General features: G+C 29.8%; 2 protein-coding genes across 2 annotated transcripts; one reads left to right on the top strand and one right to left on the bottom strand.

The window, feature by feature from the left end:
- Positions 1 to 5,351: 5,351 nt before the first annotated feature.
- Positions 5,352 to 5,971, bottom strand: LOC126669842 (uncharacterized). The gene has a single exon (XM_050363409.2). It carries the CDS (start codon positions 5,905 to 5,907, stop codon positions 5,572 to 5,574), a length of 336 nt encoding a protein of 111 aa, XP_050219366.1. The 5' UTR covers positions 5,908 to 5,971; the 3' UTR covers positions 5,352 to 5,571.
- A 2,449-nt stretch (positions 5,972 to 8,420) lies between these two features.
- LOC126670641 (mitochondrial import inner membrane translocase subunit TIM50) lies at positions 8,421 to 13,099 on the top strand. The gene is made up of 10 exons (XM_050364418.1): positions 8,421 to 8,817; positions 8,940 to 9,028; positions 9,161 to 9,197; positions 10,445 to 10,506; positions 10,607 to 10,720; positions 10,978 to 11,082; positions 11,185 to 11,283; positions 12,094 to 12,265; positions 12,453 to 12,555; positions 12,680 to 13,099. Exons 1-10 carry the CDS (start codon positions 8,538 to 8,540, stop codon positions 12,723 to 12,725), a joined length of 1,107 nt encoding a protein of 368 aa, XP_050220375.1. The 5' UTR covers positions 8,421 to 8,537; the 3' UTR covers positions 12,726 to 13,099.
- The last annotated feature ends 1,950 nt before the right edge of the window (positions 13,100 to 15,049 follow it).

Here is a 15,049-nt window from a genome sequence, read left to right as displayed (position 1 = left end):
AATTTATTATAATTATATCAATTTTTATTTATAATTAATATTAAATTAGTTAAGAATTTTTATAAAAATAAATATAATATATTCGGTTATTAAATTTTTTTCCATACTAAATTTATTCTTCTTTTAGTTTTATAATAACCATAATTAAATAATTAACTTAATTTTATTAATAATATCTTTAAAAATAATAAGATAGAAATTTAAATAATATTATATTGACCAAATATAGTATTTTAATTTTGTAGTTCAATCAAACTAAAAGATAGGTATTCCTATTAATTTGGAGATAATTTAGTTATTTTTTACATACTAAAAACTAAATTGGAGATAATTTAGCTACCTATTCTAATTAGGACTTTAATTAGCATAGTGATTAATCAAATAATTAATTAGTTAATGACTATAAAACCTTTATTTAGTAGTAAACTGAAAAGGATTATTCAGTAAATTTGCCTGTCCCCCCCCCCATCCGTGCTTTTATATATAGTATAGATTTATGATATTAATCCACGCGTACAATTTGACATCTTAAATAAATTAATTATTTGATATTGCATTGGAGTTTTGTGATTAAAAAAATTAGTATTCCGTCCTTAGCAGCTTTTACTTAATTAATTAGTAAATATAAATAAAATTAAGTCTATATTTCTTCATATTTTAAATTTAATATTGTCAAAAATCAAACTTCTTGGACTTTAATAAATTTATTCAAAACTCTCAAATTTTATAGATCTTTTTTGAATTAATAATTTGGTTGCAATTGTGTTCAAATTTTAATTAATTTAACTGTATATATCTTTCATTTCGGTGCAATACTCATTTGCTTTTTCTAGTGGCTTTGAGCTTCAAATTTATTTATTTATCTACTTCAATTTGAAATTGAATTTTGATATTATTTTAAATTTATTTATTATTAAATTTTACAACTTTAAAAAATGAGTTTGTCAATTAAGAAGTTAGAGCATCCCCAATGACATTCTCTATTTTAGAGAGCATATTTTATAAAATAAAGAGCATCTTGCATATAAAGAGCATATTTTTTAATTTTACTATAATAGACTCTCTAAATATAACGTTTTATTTAATAAGTATTAATTTATTTAATTATTATATTTATTTTTTTATTGTAATTTTTATTTCTATAATTTTTTATATTAAAATAAAATTAAAACACATATTTTTAAAAATAAAAAGATAGTCTATATATTTTGAATTTGAAATTTTATTGAAAAGATAAGAAGTAGAGAGTGAATTTGACTCTCCACATGTGGAGAGCCAAACTCACTCTCTTCTTTAAATTTAAATTATGGAGAGTCCATTGGACTTCAAATTTTGCATGAAACTCTCTAAATTAAAGAGTTTGATATATTTAGAGAGTGCATTGGAGATGCTCTTAGTGTAGAAGTTCAATTAAAGTTTAAAATAATTAAATTGATTGGAAAACATTTAGATGAAATTTAAATATAATTATTAAACTAGGATAAATTTTAAATTTTTTAAATTTTGGATATATTTATAATGAGCTAAAAAAATTACTTTTAATCATCATTAAATTTAAATTTATTGGACATTCGTGTTTGAAGTGTATTATAAATAATATTTAGTTATTAAATCTCACCAAACAACTTTTAAGTGAATTGATGTGACAAATGACAATAAAGATTACCCTTCATTTTGGTGTAAAAAACTATGAAAATGATTCATACTTTGTTAAAATTATAATAAACCATTATTTCATGAAAAACAACCATTGTAAATTGTAATACAAGTGATCGAATTTCTCAATATTATAGAATTCAAATATTTTTGAAGATTCTAGTTGTGAGGCCATGAGACAAGTTATCCTTTTTTTTTTTTTTTGATGAATCATATTATTTTTATTATGATTGCTAATTGAAACTGACCAGTTTCTGTATGATTGAGAGATAGCAATGCCCACTAAACATATGCATGTGGGTCTGAAATTAACCCGATAAATATTCATTTTAGTTTCCCCACACCACAATCATCCATTTAATGTACCACCTACATTTGTAAGGGTGTTTTATTGTGTCCATCATATTTGACATATAATATAAATAGAATTTTAATTTAAAAAATATTTTTATATATATCATTCTATTTTGATAATTTTTAATTTAAATATGAAATATAATTGAAGAAAGACATAAATGTGGAGTATTTTTTATGATTAAACCTATATATTTTTTGAGAAATTTACAGTATTACAATGACAGATTTTAATAATTTTTTAATCTCAAGTTAGAAAATGCTTCTCTCAAATATTATATTAAAAGAAACTTTGCAAATTTATCTGATTGACTAAGTTTTTCTTTTTAGTGCCATTATTTTTTATTTAAAGTTTTTCATTTCGTATTTTGTTTCTCCATTTGTGTTTTTCTCTCCATTTATCTTTTTTATTTTTTAATTTTGCTACTGAATATATGCATAAATTCATGGTCCGCCTTGAAATAAAATTTTAAGTTTAGATACATTTGTATTAATAAGGCTTTTTATCATCATTTATAGCACGGCACCTTCTACATCTATCTATATAATTCTGCCTTGACATTATCTTTTTGTATTTTTGTCTTTGTTATATGGTTTTTTGTTTTCATTTCATTATTAATAAATTTTATATTTCTGTCATATGCTTCTTTTTATATTGGTAAGTACACCGCCAAAAGTTATTTATATACTTAGAAGAAAAACTTTTGAAAAAACTTATTTAGAAGGGGTAGAAGAATATTCATGTTGTTGGCCATGGTAGACCAGAAAGAAATAAAATATATGCTTTTTCTGTTTTATTTTAGAAGTAGCTCTTTATTTTACATATATTTCAAAATAAAATTCTACTTGTTTTTCTTTCTTAATAATTATCTTGTAAATTATTTTCAAAATATTACTAATTTATTAAAAACTAATAAACGGTAAAATATAATTTTAATCTAAAATTTTATTAAAATACAATTAAAAAAAATAAAATGAGATAGCTAAACAAGAAAAAATGACTTTATTATAAAGATTAAGTAGGATATAAATAAAGAAGTACTTTTGCTAGTTTTGTTAGTTATTACTGCATGAGCAATGATTGTTATAATAACCACATCCTAATTACTTATGCATCATGTAAAAGTAATTCATAAATTGATTGCTACCTTACTTTGAAGTTTGAAGCGTATAGTTTGAGCCTTAGTGTCTAAGGAATGTGGCAACACAATAAAATTTGACCCAATCGAATAAGAAAAACAGAAAAGTCTAATAGGGAAAATGCTTTTACTAAGATTATAGTATATCAATCTTAATTTTAGGGGAATTTTATAGATTATTTAGACCTCAAAAAGAACAAATAATTAAGATGGCTTTTCCATTTTTTATATTTTTTTGACCAAATTTTAAACTTAAATATTGAATTATAAACAAAGGATCACTTTACCTTTTGATCAATTTGAATTTTCTTTACCATGTAAGTAAAATTTTACCTAGAATGAATGAGTGACATCTCGATATATAACGAAAAAAATAGTTTTTAAATATAACAAATGAACATTAGTTATCAAAGTGTAAAATTCTATAGTTCAATAACCGCAAAATATATTAATGCCACACACATGTATTTAATTTATATATAATCAATAAAAATTATTTTTAAGAAAAGCTTCTTTTACTCTTGAGGTTAGAAAAAAGAAAATTAAAATGCATCTATCCTATATACTCCATAGTTTACTTCTATACATTAATTAGTGGGTTTATAAGAAAAAATTGGAAGACGTTACTTTTCAATAATAATAATTGAGTGAAGGTTCAAAAAAACCCCTGAACTTGGCACGAAGGACCAAATAAGTCCAACCTCGTAAAACCGGATCAAATTACCCCACAATTTGGCAAAACCAGATCGGTTTCACCCTTTTGACTAAAAAAGAGAGTAGAATAACTATTTTAAAAAATTAACCCTAATTAACTGTAATTAATCTTAATTAAAACACTAAATAATCAAATTTAATTTAAAATCTAATTAATATAAAATTGGGGCTTTTTCTACCCCTTTTCCTATATAAATCTAATTACTCTCATAATCAATTGTAATTATTCAAAATGAATCCTAATTAAACTCTGAAAATACTAAGAAAAACTAACAAACACTAATCATTTCCCCGACCTCTCCAAGAACAGACCACCACCGGAATTGATTCTTCAGTTCTTCATTTGCCATCAACTTTTTTTAACAAACTAAAATTTAAACAAATTCAAGAACAAAAAACTAAGATTTAAATAAATCCAACAACAAAAAAATTAAAATTCATGGTGGCAGCAACTTTTCCAACTCCGGCAACAACAAACGGGAAAAGTGATAAGGCAATTGTTAGGATGGACCGGCTGCTAATGCATAGAGAAATTGCTGTAGTTTAAATTTCCATCACTCCCGCGTCAATCTTCCGCCACCGCTGCATCAATCTTCTGCCACCGCTGCACCAAACTTCCGTCACCAGAAAAAAATGGGAATAGAGTTGTTGGGATGAACCGGTTGTTGCTGCTGCTGGAGGACGGCGGCTGTTTCTGCTGAAGGACGACCGACGGTAACGTTGCTGCTGAAGGATGACCGGCGGTTGTTTCTGGTGAAGGACGCCGACGGGTTATGGAGAAGGGGAAGAATGTGTTGACGCCGACGGGATATGGTGAAGGGGAAGAATGTATTGGCGGCGGGATAAAATAAATTAGGTTTTAGGTTTTAGTTTTTAAATGATTTTAGGGATTAATGGGTTAAAGTTAATAATGGTCCCTGTTTTGTTAATTAAAAATTAGTGTTCAAACATTTGAAATTAAAAAAAATAAAAAAAGTTAAATGTCAATTTTGTGAATAAAATAAAAATTAAGGACTATTTTAATCTTTTAACCATTTAAAACCACCTAAATCCATTTAAAACCGGAGAGTGTGTTCACTCTCTAGGGTGAGAGTGGGGAAGGGGGTATTTGATACGTTTTTGCATAGTTGTGGGGTGATTCGATCCATTTTTACGAGGTTGGGCTTATTTGATATTTCGTGCCAAGTTCAGGGAGGTTTTTGATCCATTACTCAATAATAATTCCATTTCAATCAATTGAAGAACTCCTTCATATTGCATGATTGTTTTGGCAAGTATTGAACAAAAAGAAAAAGTAAGGAAGATGACAAAATAAACATAGATTGCTCAATAATGCTAAATTAGTTGCATGTTTTTCTTAGAAATTACATCAAAAATTTCCATAATTGACCAAACCCCTCCTAATAATTACAGTCCTCCACACAATCATTTTAAATCGCCTTAATTTCTTTTATTCATCATAATTAATCAACTTATTTACATGACCAATAAAAACCCAACTCATTTTTATTATTATCAAGACTTACAGTTTACATAATAAACACATATCTAACCATACAGTAATTTATACATAATAAATCGAAATTATAATTATACAATAATTAACCATCACATTTGAGCCTATTATATTATAACAGGCAGGCATGCATGCATTTATACACAACCAAACTAATAAAACGACGCCGTAGTGGACCAAACCCTCTCGGTTCTAAATTTGGTCAGGCCAGAGGAATGAACCCATAGCAAAGGCCCTTTTCTCATTAAGGGTACCCTTAAAACAAAGGCCATATTCATTAAGAAGCATATCAACTCTCCACTCTTCCATTTTCTCATAATCTGCCTTAGAGAATTTAGGGTAGTGAAGTGGCAGTTGAAATCCATTTGGGTACTCTCCAAACTTCTTCTTTGCAATTCTTGCATCCTTCAAATTATTATTCAGACATTCTTGATGCACTGACACAGTGAAACTACTTGTCGTAGCAGTGTCCGCGTGTCCGAAAACTTGAGTAAATGCTGAGTTTATAAGCCATTTTAAGGATGCCATTAGTTAATTTTAGAGAGAGAGATTTGAAACTTGAAAGAGAAAGTAATATTTTAAGAGCATAAAAAGTTTAGGCTACTGAGCTTACTAAGCTGTGCCATATTTATAGTGTTGAAGATCAATTATAGAGAAAATTATTGAGATTATTTTAATGTTGTTTTGAGAATTATATCAAAATTATTGGATTAGGGTAATAAATGCAGTGTTATCTATAGAAAGATTTAAAGGGCTACTGATTATACAGCTCAAGTATTAGGGTTATCATGGCAGTTGATAGTCGCTATGATCATTGAAATCACCAGCTTATTTTGACGTTGCCAATGCTGTAAGGATTCATATTAGCCACTGATTGGGTTTCCAATGCTGTAAGGATTCATATTAGCCACTGGTTGGGTTTTCATATGTTTTCAAGTTGTTGCTATAGTGTTAATTAATCAGTTTTGATTGCTATCCTAGTACTGCTGCAACATAAATTTTTTTGGTAGCCCATCCGGTTTCTAAGACTTCGCCCTGACTAATCCGGATCCGACCCGCGTCGCGCATCTGGCATGGTGGGTGAATCTGCCAGTGGGAATTTTCTGTATTCACAAGGACTCGAACCCGAGACCTTGTTTAAGCGATACCAAACCGCTTATCACTTGAACCAACTCACATTGGTTGCTGCAACATAATTTTTTATATCCACAGTTGATAGAATTTTTTATAGGCCTATTTACTTCAAAACCACTCACTTTATAATTTTTTTCATTTTATATCATGGTATAGGAAAATTTTCAATTTTACTATTCGCGATTTTTATGTTTCATCTATACCCAAAATTAAAAAAATTGACAATTTGTTCTCTCAATTTGTAAATTAATTGTTCCCTAAATAGGCAATTTGCTCCCTCAACTTGTAAGTTAATTTGTCCAAATGAGATTGATTGCCCATAACTATCAAGTTCATGACTAATTTATCCATAATTTATATATTAATTGCTCATTACTTATAAGTTGAAGGGACAAATTGCCACTTAAGTCATTTTAAATTGGTGTGGTGATCGATACTCACTTAATTCAATTAATTTTTTTAAGGACTATCATATGTGTTGAGCCCATACTATAACTTTTGGGTAGGTGACACTAGGGGTGAGCAAAAACCGAACCAAACCATTAATCCGATCCAAACCAACCCGAAATTAATTTTGGTTTGGTTAAAATGGTTAAAATGGATTGGTTTGGTTTCAAATTATAAAAAAGTATGGTTTTTGGTTTTGGTTTGGTTTCAACTAGTGGTTAACCGAACCGACCGAAAAACCGAAGTTTACAATAATATTATTTTTATTAATATTTATATATGTTTAAATAAATATAAAATTTATTTATTAAAATATTTATATAAAAATATAATATGTGTGTATAGATACATATATGAAAATAAAATATATAAACTAATACACACATATAAGTAAAAATTATTATGCATAATTTTAATTATTACGTATAATTATATATAATTTTTATCTAAATCTATATTAACCAAACCGAACCAAGCCGAACCGAAACCGATGCTAAAGTTTGGTTAACCGAACCAAAATTTTACATAAATATTTGGCGTGGTTTGGTTTTTATATTTTCCCTTAAAATATGATTTGGTTTGTAAGCTTACTAAACCAAACCGAACCAAACCGAACCATGCTCACCCCTAGGTGACACACACAGAGTTCTGAGCTATAGCCCATTATGAAAAGAAAACCCATCACGAACAAATAAATTCGGCAGCCAAAGAAAAACATGGAACAGTTGCAGCACAACAATAAGTAATAAATGTCTAAATTATAATTGATTAAACTTAAAATTTAATTAAATAATAAATGATTAAACTTAAAATTTAATTCAATTATAAATGATTAATCTTAAATTTAACCAATTTAATTGAATTAATAAGTTAATTTTTTAAATTGCACTATAATTAATAAAAATATTTATAAAATAATAAATATCTAAATAATAAATGATTGAACTTAAAATTTATCGAATATGTGACATATGAAAATGAACAATTTTTTTTTTAAAAAGAGTTAAATACAAATTAAACTATGAACATTAACATAATTTTGAAATAGAATATGAACTGTTAAATTCGATTAAATCAATAACTAAATTTTATGTTGTGGAAAATCGAAACGCCAAAAAATTGAACGAGCACATAAAGGAGGAGATAAAAGGTTGTATTTTGATTTTTGAATCTATGTCGGACCAGCAATACTGCTCCAACAGCCACATCGATGCTTTTTTTAACAAAAACAGCAAGGTATTTCAATTTACTAAAATAGAGTTTTCAAATTTTCAAATTTATATTAGTATTACAAAAACACTATATGCCATTTTTTTACAATTACACGAAAAGAAAAAGGACAAAGACAACAAATAAATGAATCAATCACTTAAACACATCGTTTGATAACACTATCCAAGCAACGAAATTTCTAGTCTTGACTGAGTTTACGCATACACCGACATCCAAACACTTCAGAATATTGATTAAACCTTGAAGTTTTGACCAAAAACACCCAAATCAGCTCTCGTTTCACCATCTCTTCAAATGCTCTCAAAAACCCTAATTAAACCCTAATTCCTAAAAAAAAACTAAGAATGGCTTCAATTATACTTCGATCTCGCATTTCATCATTATTATCAAAAACTATAAAATCTGAACGCCGATTCTCTACCTCGCACGTTGACAAAGAATCCATCATTTCTTCCCAGTCTATCATTTCCGATCAAGCCACCTCTGCCACGTCAGCTTCAGCTGCTGCGGCGGCGGAAACGCTGGAGGCGCCGGCGCCGGAGAGTAAAGGATTATCCTTCTTAAAGTATGCGATTATTGCTTCTCTCACCGGCGCTTCTGGTCTTGCTGGATATGCTACATACGGTGCGTTTTGATGTTTTAATATTTTTAATAATTAATGTTTGATTAAAATGTTTTAATGAGACATGCGTGATTAAATGTATGGTTCTCGGCTAATTGATACGCGTCTCTGTGATCTTTTGTAGCTTATTCATTGAATGAAGTTGAGGAGAAAACAAAGGGGTTAAGAGAATCAGTTAAGTATAAAGCTAGTGAAGATGCATCATCGATTGAGGTAAAAATAGTTTATCTTTATTTTTACTTTTTTATAATATTTGATTAGCTCTAATTTTTTTCCTTAATAATCATAGTTGAAGAAATGTGTTATAAATTGGTTTTGATATATGTTTGTGTGTGTCGTTTGCAGAATTATCAGAATTTGCTTTATTCTGCTGCAATGACGAGTGAGTGAGATCCTCTACCGTGTTTCATGTTTTTCAGCTTTGCTTATGCTTTCGATATTCTATATCGTTTGCTTTTGTGAATTTAACTCTCAGTTGATTTGATTGATTAGCCACTGTAATTATTTTCCTTTTCAAATCTCTTCAGAGTTCCTGCTATCCTTATCGAGATATGAATTTCATAACGATGATACAGTTATCTATTTCTCTGAACTTTTTTATTGCTAGAGGAGGCACTCTGCTTCGTTGTAGTATAGGATGTCACATAGGCATAGCAGTTCGTAGGGCTATGCATGGCAAGGGACTGTTAGGAATTGTAAAATTCAAAACTGTACTTAATTTCGTGAATTTAAGAATTAAAGAGCTAGTCGCACAAAAAAAAAATCTGGTACTGTCTTGAATTTTTTGGGTCAGTTCTGTTTGTAGAATCAGTATTTTCGGAATAATTAAAAATAGTACGGAATAGTTTGAATATTGGAGATACTGGTAAAAAGACTAGTCATTATTTGACTAAATAATACTTTATATTTGCTAATTGGAAGTTTACAAAATGATCTTTTAATACATTATAATTATTACTTTTATTATCTCGTAAGTTGTTGTCAAGTGTAGGCGTTGTTGACCTTGTCGTCGTTGTTGTCCGCTTAGGTGGTGTTGACCACTTGACCTTGTCGTCGTTGTTGTCCGCATTGTTGTTGTTGTCCTTGTCGTTGTCATCCGCATTGTTGTTGTTGTCCTCGTCGTTGTCATCCGCATTGTTGTTGTTGTCCTCGTCGTTGTCATCCGCATTGTTGTTGTTGTCCTCGTCGTTGTCATCCGCATTGTTGTTGTTGTCCTCGTCGTTGTCATCCGCATTGTTGTTGTTGTCCTTGTTGTTGTCGTCATTAATCATTATTATTAGATGATTTAAATTTTATTACTTTATTCAAGTCAATTGAACTATTAGTATTACTGCAAAAAAAGTTATGGGCTATATTTATTCTTTATTTTAGGGTTAGGCTGTTGAATTCAAAAGTAATTCACAAGTCTGTTGGGATAATAATTAGTCTATGAATTTCTGTCAATGTCTGTTTAGCAATTCATTAGTGTATCTTGCGAAGGCTTTTCTCTGCATTTATTTTAGTTTGTCATTTATATACTTAACTGTCAGTACAGACAGTTGCTTCTCTTCCTTTTCTTTTCTATTTTAATTTTATTCTGATTTTTTAGTATCATGGCTTGATCTCTTTTTGCTTACCTGGGGTTTTCAGTTCCTGCTAAAGCTACTCAGCTTTACTTGGATTTAAGGAGAAAGGCTGAAGAACATGTAAAAGTAAGTCTGATGATCCTATGCCTCACTATTTTATGTCTTTAAACCATTTTTTGTAACCTCTTAACTGTATTATCCCTGACTCATTTTTTTTTCTGTACAGGGTTTTACTGAGCCATTCTCAGATAAGCTTCTTCCTGATTTGCATCCCTCTGAGCAACATGTTTTTACTCTCGTCTTGGATCTTAACGAGACAATCATAAATAGTGATTGGAAGGTAAGGCCTCTAGATATTAATCCACAATGTCATACAAATATAAGCTTATTAGCTATAGTGGTCCAATATTAACATTGTAATTGTATTTGTCATTTGTCACTCAAACTTGTTCACAAAGAATGTCTAAAGAGATATAGGAACATATACTGAGCATATGTTTGTTGCATGGAAGATTTAGCTCTTGCAATAGCTGTATTCAAATGTGTATAAAGGATTTGCATCTTATATGATTCATTCTTTTTTGTGTGTGTGTAAAGCGAGTAAGAGGCTGGAGAACTTTCAAAAGACCTGGAGTTGACGACTTTCTGCAGCATCTTGCGAGGCTATATGAAATTGTTGTGTTCTCTGACCAGCTTAGTATGGTAATTTCAATACCAATTAGGTCCCTCAACCCTTTTTTAGTTATCCATACTCAAATTCACAGATTTATCACTCTGAGTTATTGTTTTCCTTGGCTTGTGCAGTATGTGGATCCTGTTGTTGAAAGGTTGGACACGAACCATTGTATACGATATAGGCTGTCAAGGGATGCTACAAAGTATCAAGACGGAAAACACTTTAAAGTATGCATATCGACGAACTGGTTTGCGATTAGTTAATGTTTGCCACCTGTATATAGTTTCAGATCGAGTTCCTTAAATTTCTTCTTATCATGGGAAATAAAATTGTTCAAATGCTTGTCCCGGCAGTAAGTGTTGGGCAGTGCATTGTTCATTTGCTTACAACATTTTATATAGATCCTGATTTAAATTTTTGGGAATATTGCAGTCATTGACATGCTTTTTGCCTAGTATGTGAAGTTTTGAATTATTTCCTTGTAAACCCAATCGATTAGTTCAAATTTGTTCCACTTCATACACCTTCCTCAATGTCCTTCTTGAACATCAGCTTTGTAGATTATGCAGCTATTATGTGTTTTAGTCTTTTCTAGTATTCTTGGCAATGTACTTGTCAATTTTGTAGTTTGTTACAATGTATGTAACTGGGACCTGGGAACATCTTAGTATTACTTTGGCCCAAAATTTCCTACAGAGTTGTGCTGGAGTTGGTTGCTCTGCTTTAATCCAGCAATGTAAAACCAAATAGAAAGAAGTTCCACGTTAGGTATAAAATGATTAACTTTCTGACTAGAACAATAAGAGCTGTGTGATATCTCCATTATTCTCTAAAATAGCATGGATTTGGCTGCTTGGGATTCAGTCCTTCACAATAGCAGTATTTAGGGTAATTGAGAATGGCATATAAGCACAGCTTTACTTTCGTGCAGTCAAGGAAATTCTTTTTTGTCTTTTCTATTCTAGCCTTGGTAAATGTTTTGTTTTTTTTCGATGAATGATTGTAAATTTGTAAGTAATGTGACATATCATGTGCAGGATCTATCCAAACTCAATAGAGATCCTCGCAAGATTATTTATGTGAGTGCTCATGCTTATGAAAGTAGCCTTCAGCCAGAAAATTGTATTCCGATCAAGCCATTCCTTGTTGAGGATGAAGATGCAGAAATTGTGGATACAACACTTCTGGACCTGATTCCATTTCTTGAATGTAAGCTTATATGTTCATTAGCTCCTTATTAGATAAAGGTCCTTTTTCTTGTTTCTACGGAATTTAAGTTTATGATTTTATATCTATTGCATCCGAGGAGCAACAAATGAAATATGCACTCAGAAAGGGGTGTAGTGAACATGCACTTCGGGTTTTATGATAGATAACTTTCTTGTCCTGTGTGCAGATGTTGCTCGTGCTAGTCCACCGGATATTAGAAAAGTATTAACATCTTATGAAAGGAAGGATATAGCCAACGAGTTTAAGGAACGTTCTAAGGAGACTCAGAGGTAAATTATACTCGCCCTATCATTCTTTTATGCTTGGTTCGCTTTACTCATATTTACAAGCGTATGAAATTTAAAAAAAATGACTAACTGAATGGCCTTTACATATGGTTGAATGATGATCCAGGCGAATGCAAGAAAAAAGACAACCGGGTTTTTTCAGGCGACATTGAGGTTGTGGCTTACGTAAAAGTATACTTGAAATTTCTTGAGGAAGAAATGCAGAAGTCATTTCTATTTAAATTTTTTGAGTTGATGAAATCATCTTTTCTCGCATCATAAAACCCCACAAGATTGCCATTTTTGTGTCGACTGTCGGTAATTTAGTACCATAGTTCTTACTCAATTATCTTGACCATGAAGCATGTATGGTCGACTTTTTGACATAGCAACAATTTGAATATAGTCGACAAATTTCTGGTATTGAAATAATTTTACTCGTCATCAAGGATTCATGTGAGAATACAATGCAGAAAATTGCCTAGCGTAGACCCTTTTTGTTATGTACAAATTATGAGTTATATAAATTATTTTTATTTTCATGTAATTATTTTGTCAAATTTTTATATTGAGGTTGAGTTTTCTCTTTGTGAAGGGTCTTGCTATAAGTCTTCTTTTACTTTATTTTCTAGGCTTAAAATGCAAGTAAAATTATGAATTGAAATGTATTTTGTCATTTCAATGTGAATTTTTTATAGAAAAAATATAGATTTTATTATTTACAATTTGGAATGCCGATTGAAAAAACCATTAATTGGTGTTGATGTGGAATATTGGAAGTTAAAAATAGAAGGCATGATAAAATAGATTTTAGTGTTTATATCAGCACTGAATGATTGGATTTTAAACCGATGTCTTGAACTGTGAAAAAAATTATATTCTGATTTATTTTAATTATAAAATTATAAATAAAAATAAAAACTGTATTCTAAAGTATAAAAAATTAAAAAAGTTATATTAAAATTATAAAATTCGCTATTTTGTGCATTTAATTTTATTTCGGGTGATACTATTTTCAGTGTAATAATTAGCAGAGGAATTTTTTTTTATTATTATGCCATAATCGATTACTGCTTCGGAAATATCATCCTTTTATTCTATATAAGCGTCTTTTAAAAAGGGGCAGAACCACCCTTTGGTTAGAGTGGGTTGCAGTCCTGACTTAGACCGATTTTTTTAAAAAGACAAATAAAATTCTATAAAATAGAGATAAATTAAGGCCTAATTACTTAAAAACATCCCACGTTGAACTTTTTTTCGTTTATACCCCGACATAGGAAAATTTTCAATTGTACCTTATTTTGGATTTTTGTTTTCATCTCTACCCCAACTAAGGGTACAATTGACGATTTAAATAATTTAAGGATAAAAATACTAATAACAACTAAATAGAAGAATTTTACCACATCTTTTTTTTATTTGGACAAGTACAAATAAGTCCTTCAACTTTAAATTTTTTTAAATAAATCACCATAATTAATTAAAAGATTAAATTATTAAAAAACTTTTTAATCTACCACCATACTTCTTCGATTTAAAACCCATTACTAAATTTAAATCAAAAAATTATTTTTTTTTCGATTTTTAAATTTCTCCGCCCGAATAGCCGGAGCCGCCGCCGTGAAAAAAAAGAGCAGCAGCTCCTCCTTCATGTTCCTCCATGAAAGGAGGAACATTGGTCCTCCTTCCATGGAGGAACAGTGACTGGATTGGTGAAATAATATCTCTCTTCAAAAAAAACATGTTTTTTAGAGGAAGACGTTGTTCCTCCAAAATGGAGGAACAGTTATCTCCAAAATGGAGGAACATATTTGTTCCTCCAAAATGGAGGAGCAGCAAGCGGCTCCTCCTCCTTTCGTGGAAGGAGGACGGTGGCGGTTTGTTCGGAATTTTTTAATTTTTATGTAAATAATTATTACTCCCTCCGTTCCAATAGAGTTGTCCACTTTGAGAAATTTTTTTGTCCCAAAACTCTTATCCACTTTCAAAAAGTAACTAACTTTTACATTCAATTTTCCTATACAATCCTATTTAAAATCCACTAATAAATAAAGTGACAGTAAATTGCATGTGGACCTTATATTAAATAGGGGTATTACAAGAAAAGTAAGTAAAATTTTATAAGACCTATAGACAATAATTGCTTTTTTTATACTGTGTGATAAAGGAAAAGTGGACAACTGTATTGGGACGGGGGGAGTATTAGTTTATTTTTCAAAAAGAGATGGTGTTTTTGTTAAATTAATAACATTTACGTTTAATTAGAATATAGGTTAAAAATGAAGGACTATTTTAACTTTTTTTTAGATAAAAAAATATCAATTTAGTTCTTTAGGGTAGAGGTGAAAACGAAAACTCCGAAATAGGGTATAATTGAAAATTTTCCTACGTCGAGATATAAACGGAAAAAAATGTTCAACGTGGGGTGTTTTTAAGTAATTAAGCCGTAATTTAATAAAAAATTTAAAGTTTGATGGAGGTTAAGCATAGACAGCCG

The sequence above is a fragment of the Mercurialis annua genome, linkage group LG2, assembly GCF_937616625.2.
Source record: "Mercurialis annua linkage group LG2, ddMerAnnu1.2, whole genome shotgun sequence".
Taxonomy (NCBI): domain Eukaryota; kingdom Viridiplantae; phylum Streptophyta; class Magnoliopsida; order Malpighiales; family Euphorbiaceae; genus Mercurialis; species Mercurialis annua.
Note: the sequence above shows the minus strand (reverse complement) of the source record. Positions and strands in the feature narration are given on the sequence as shown.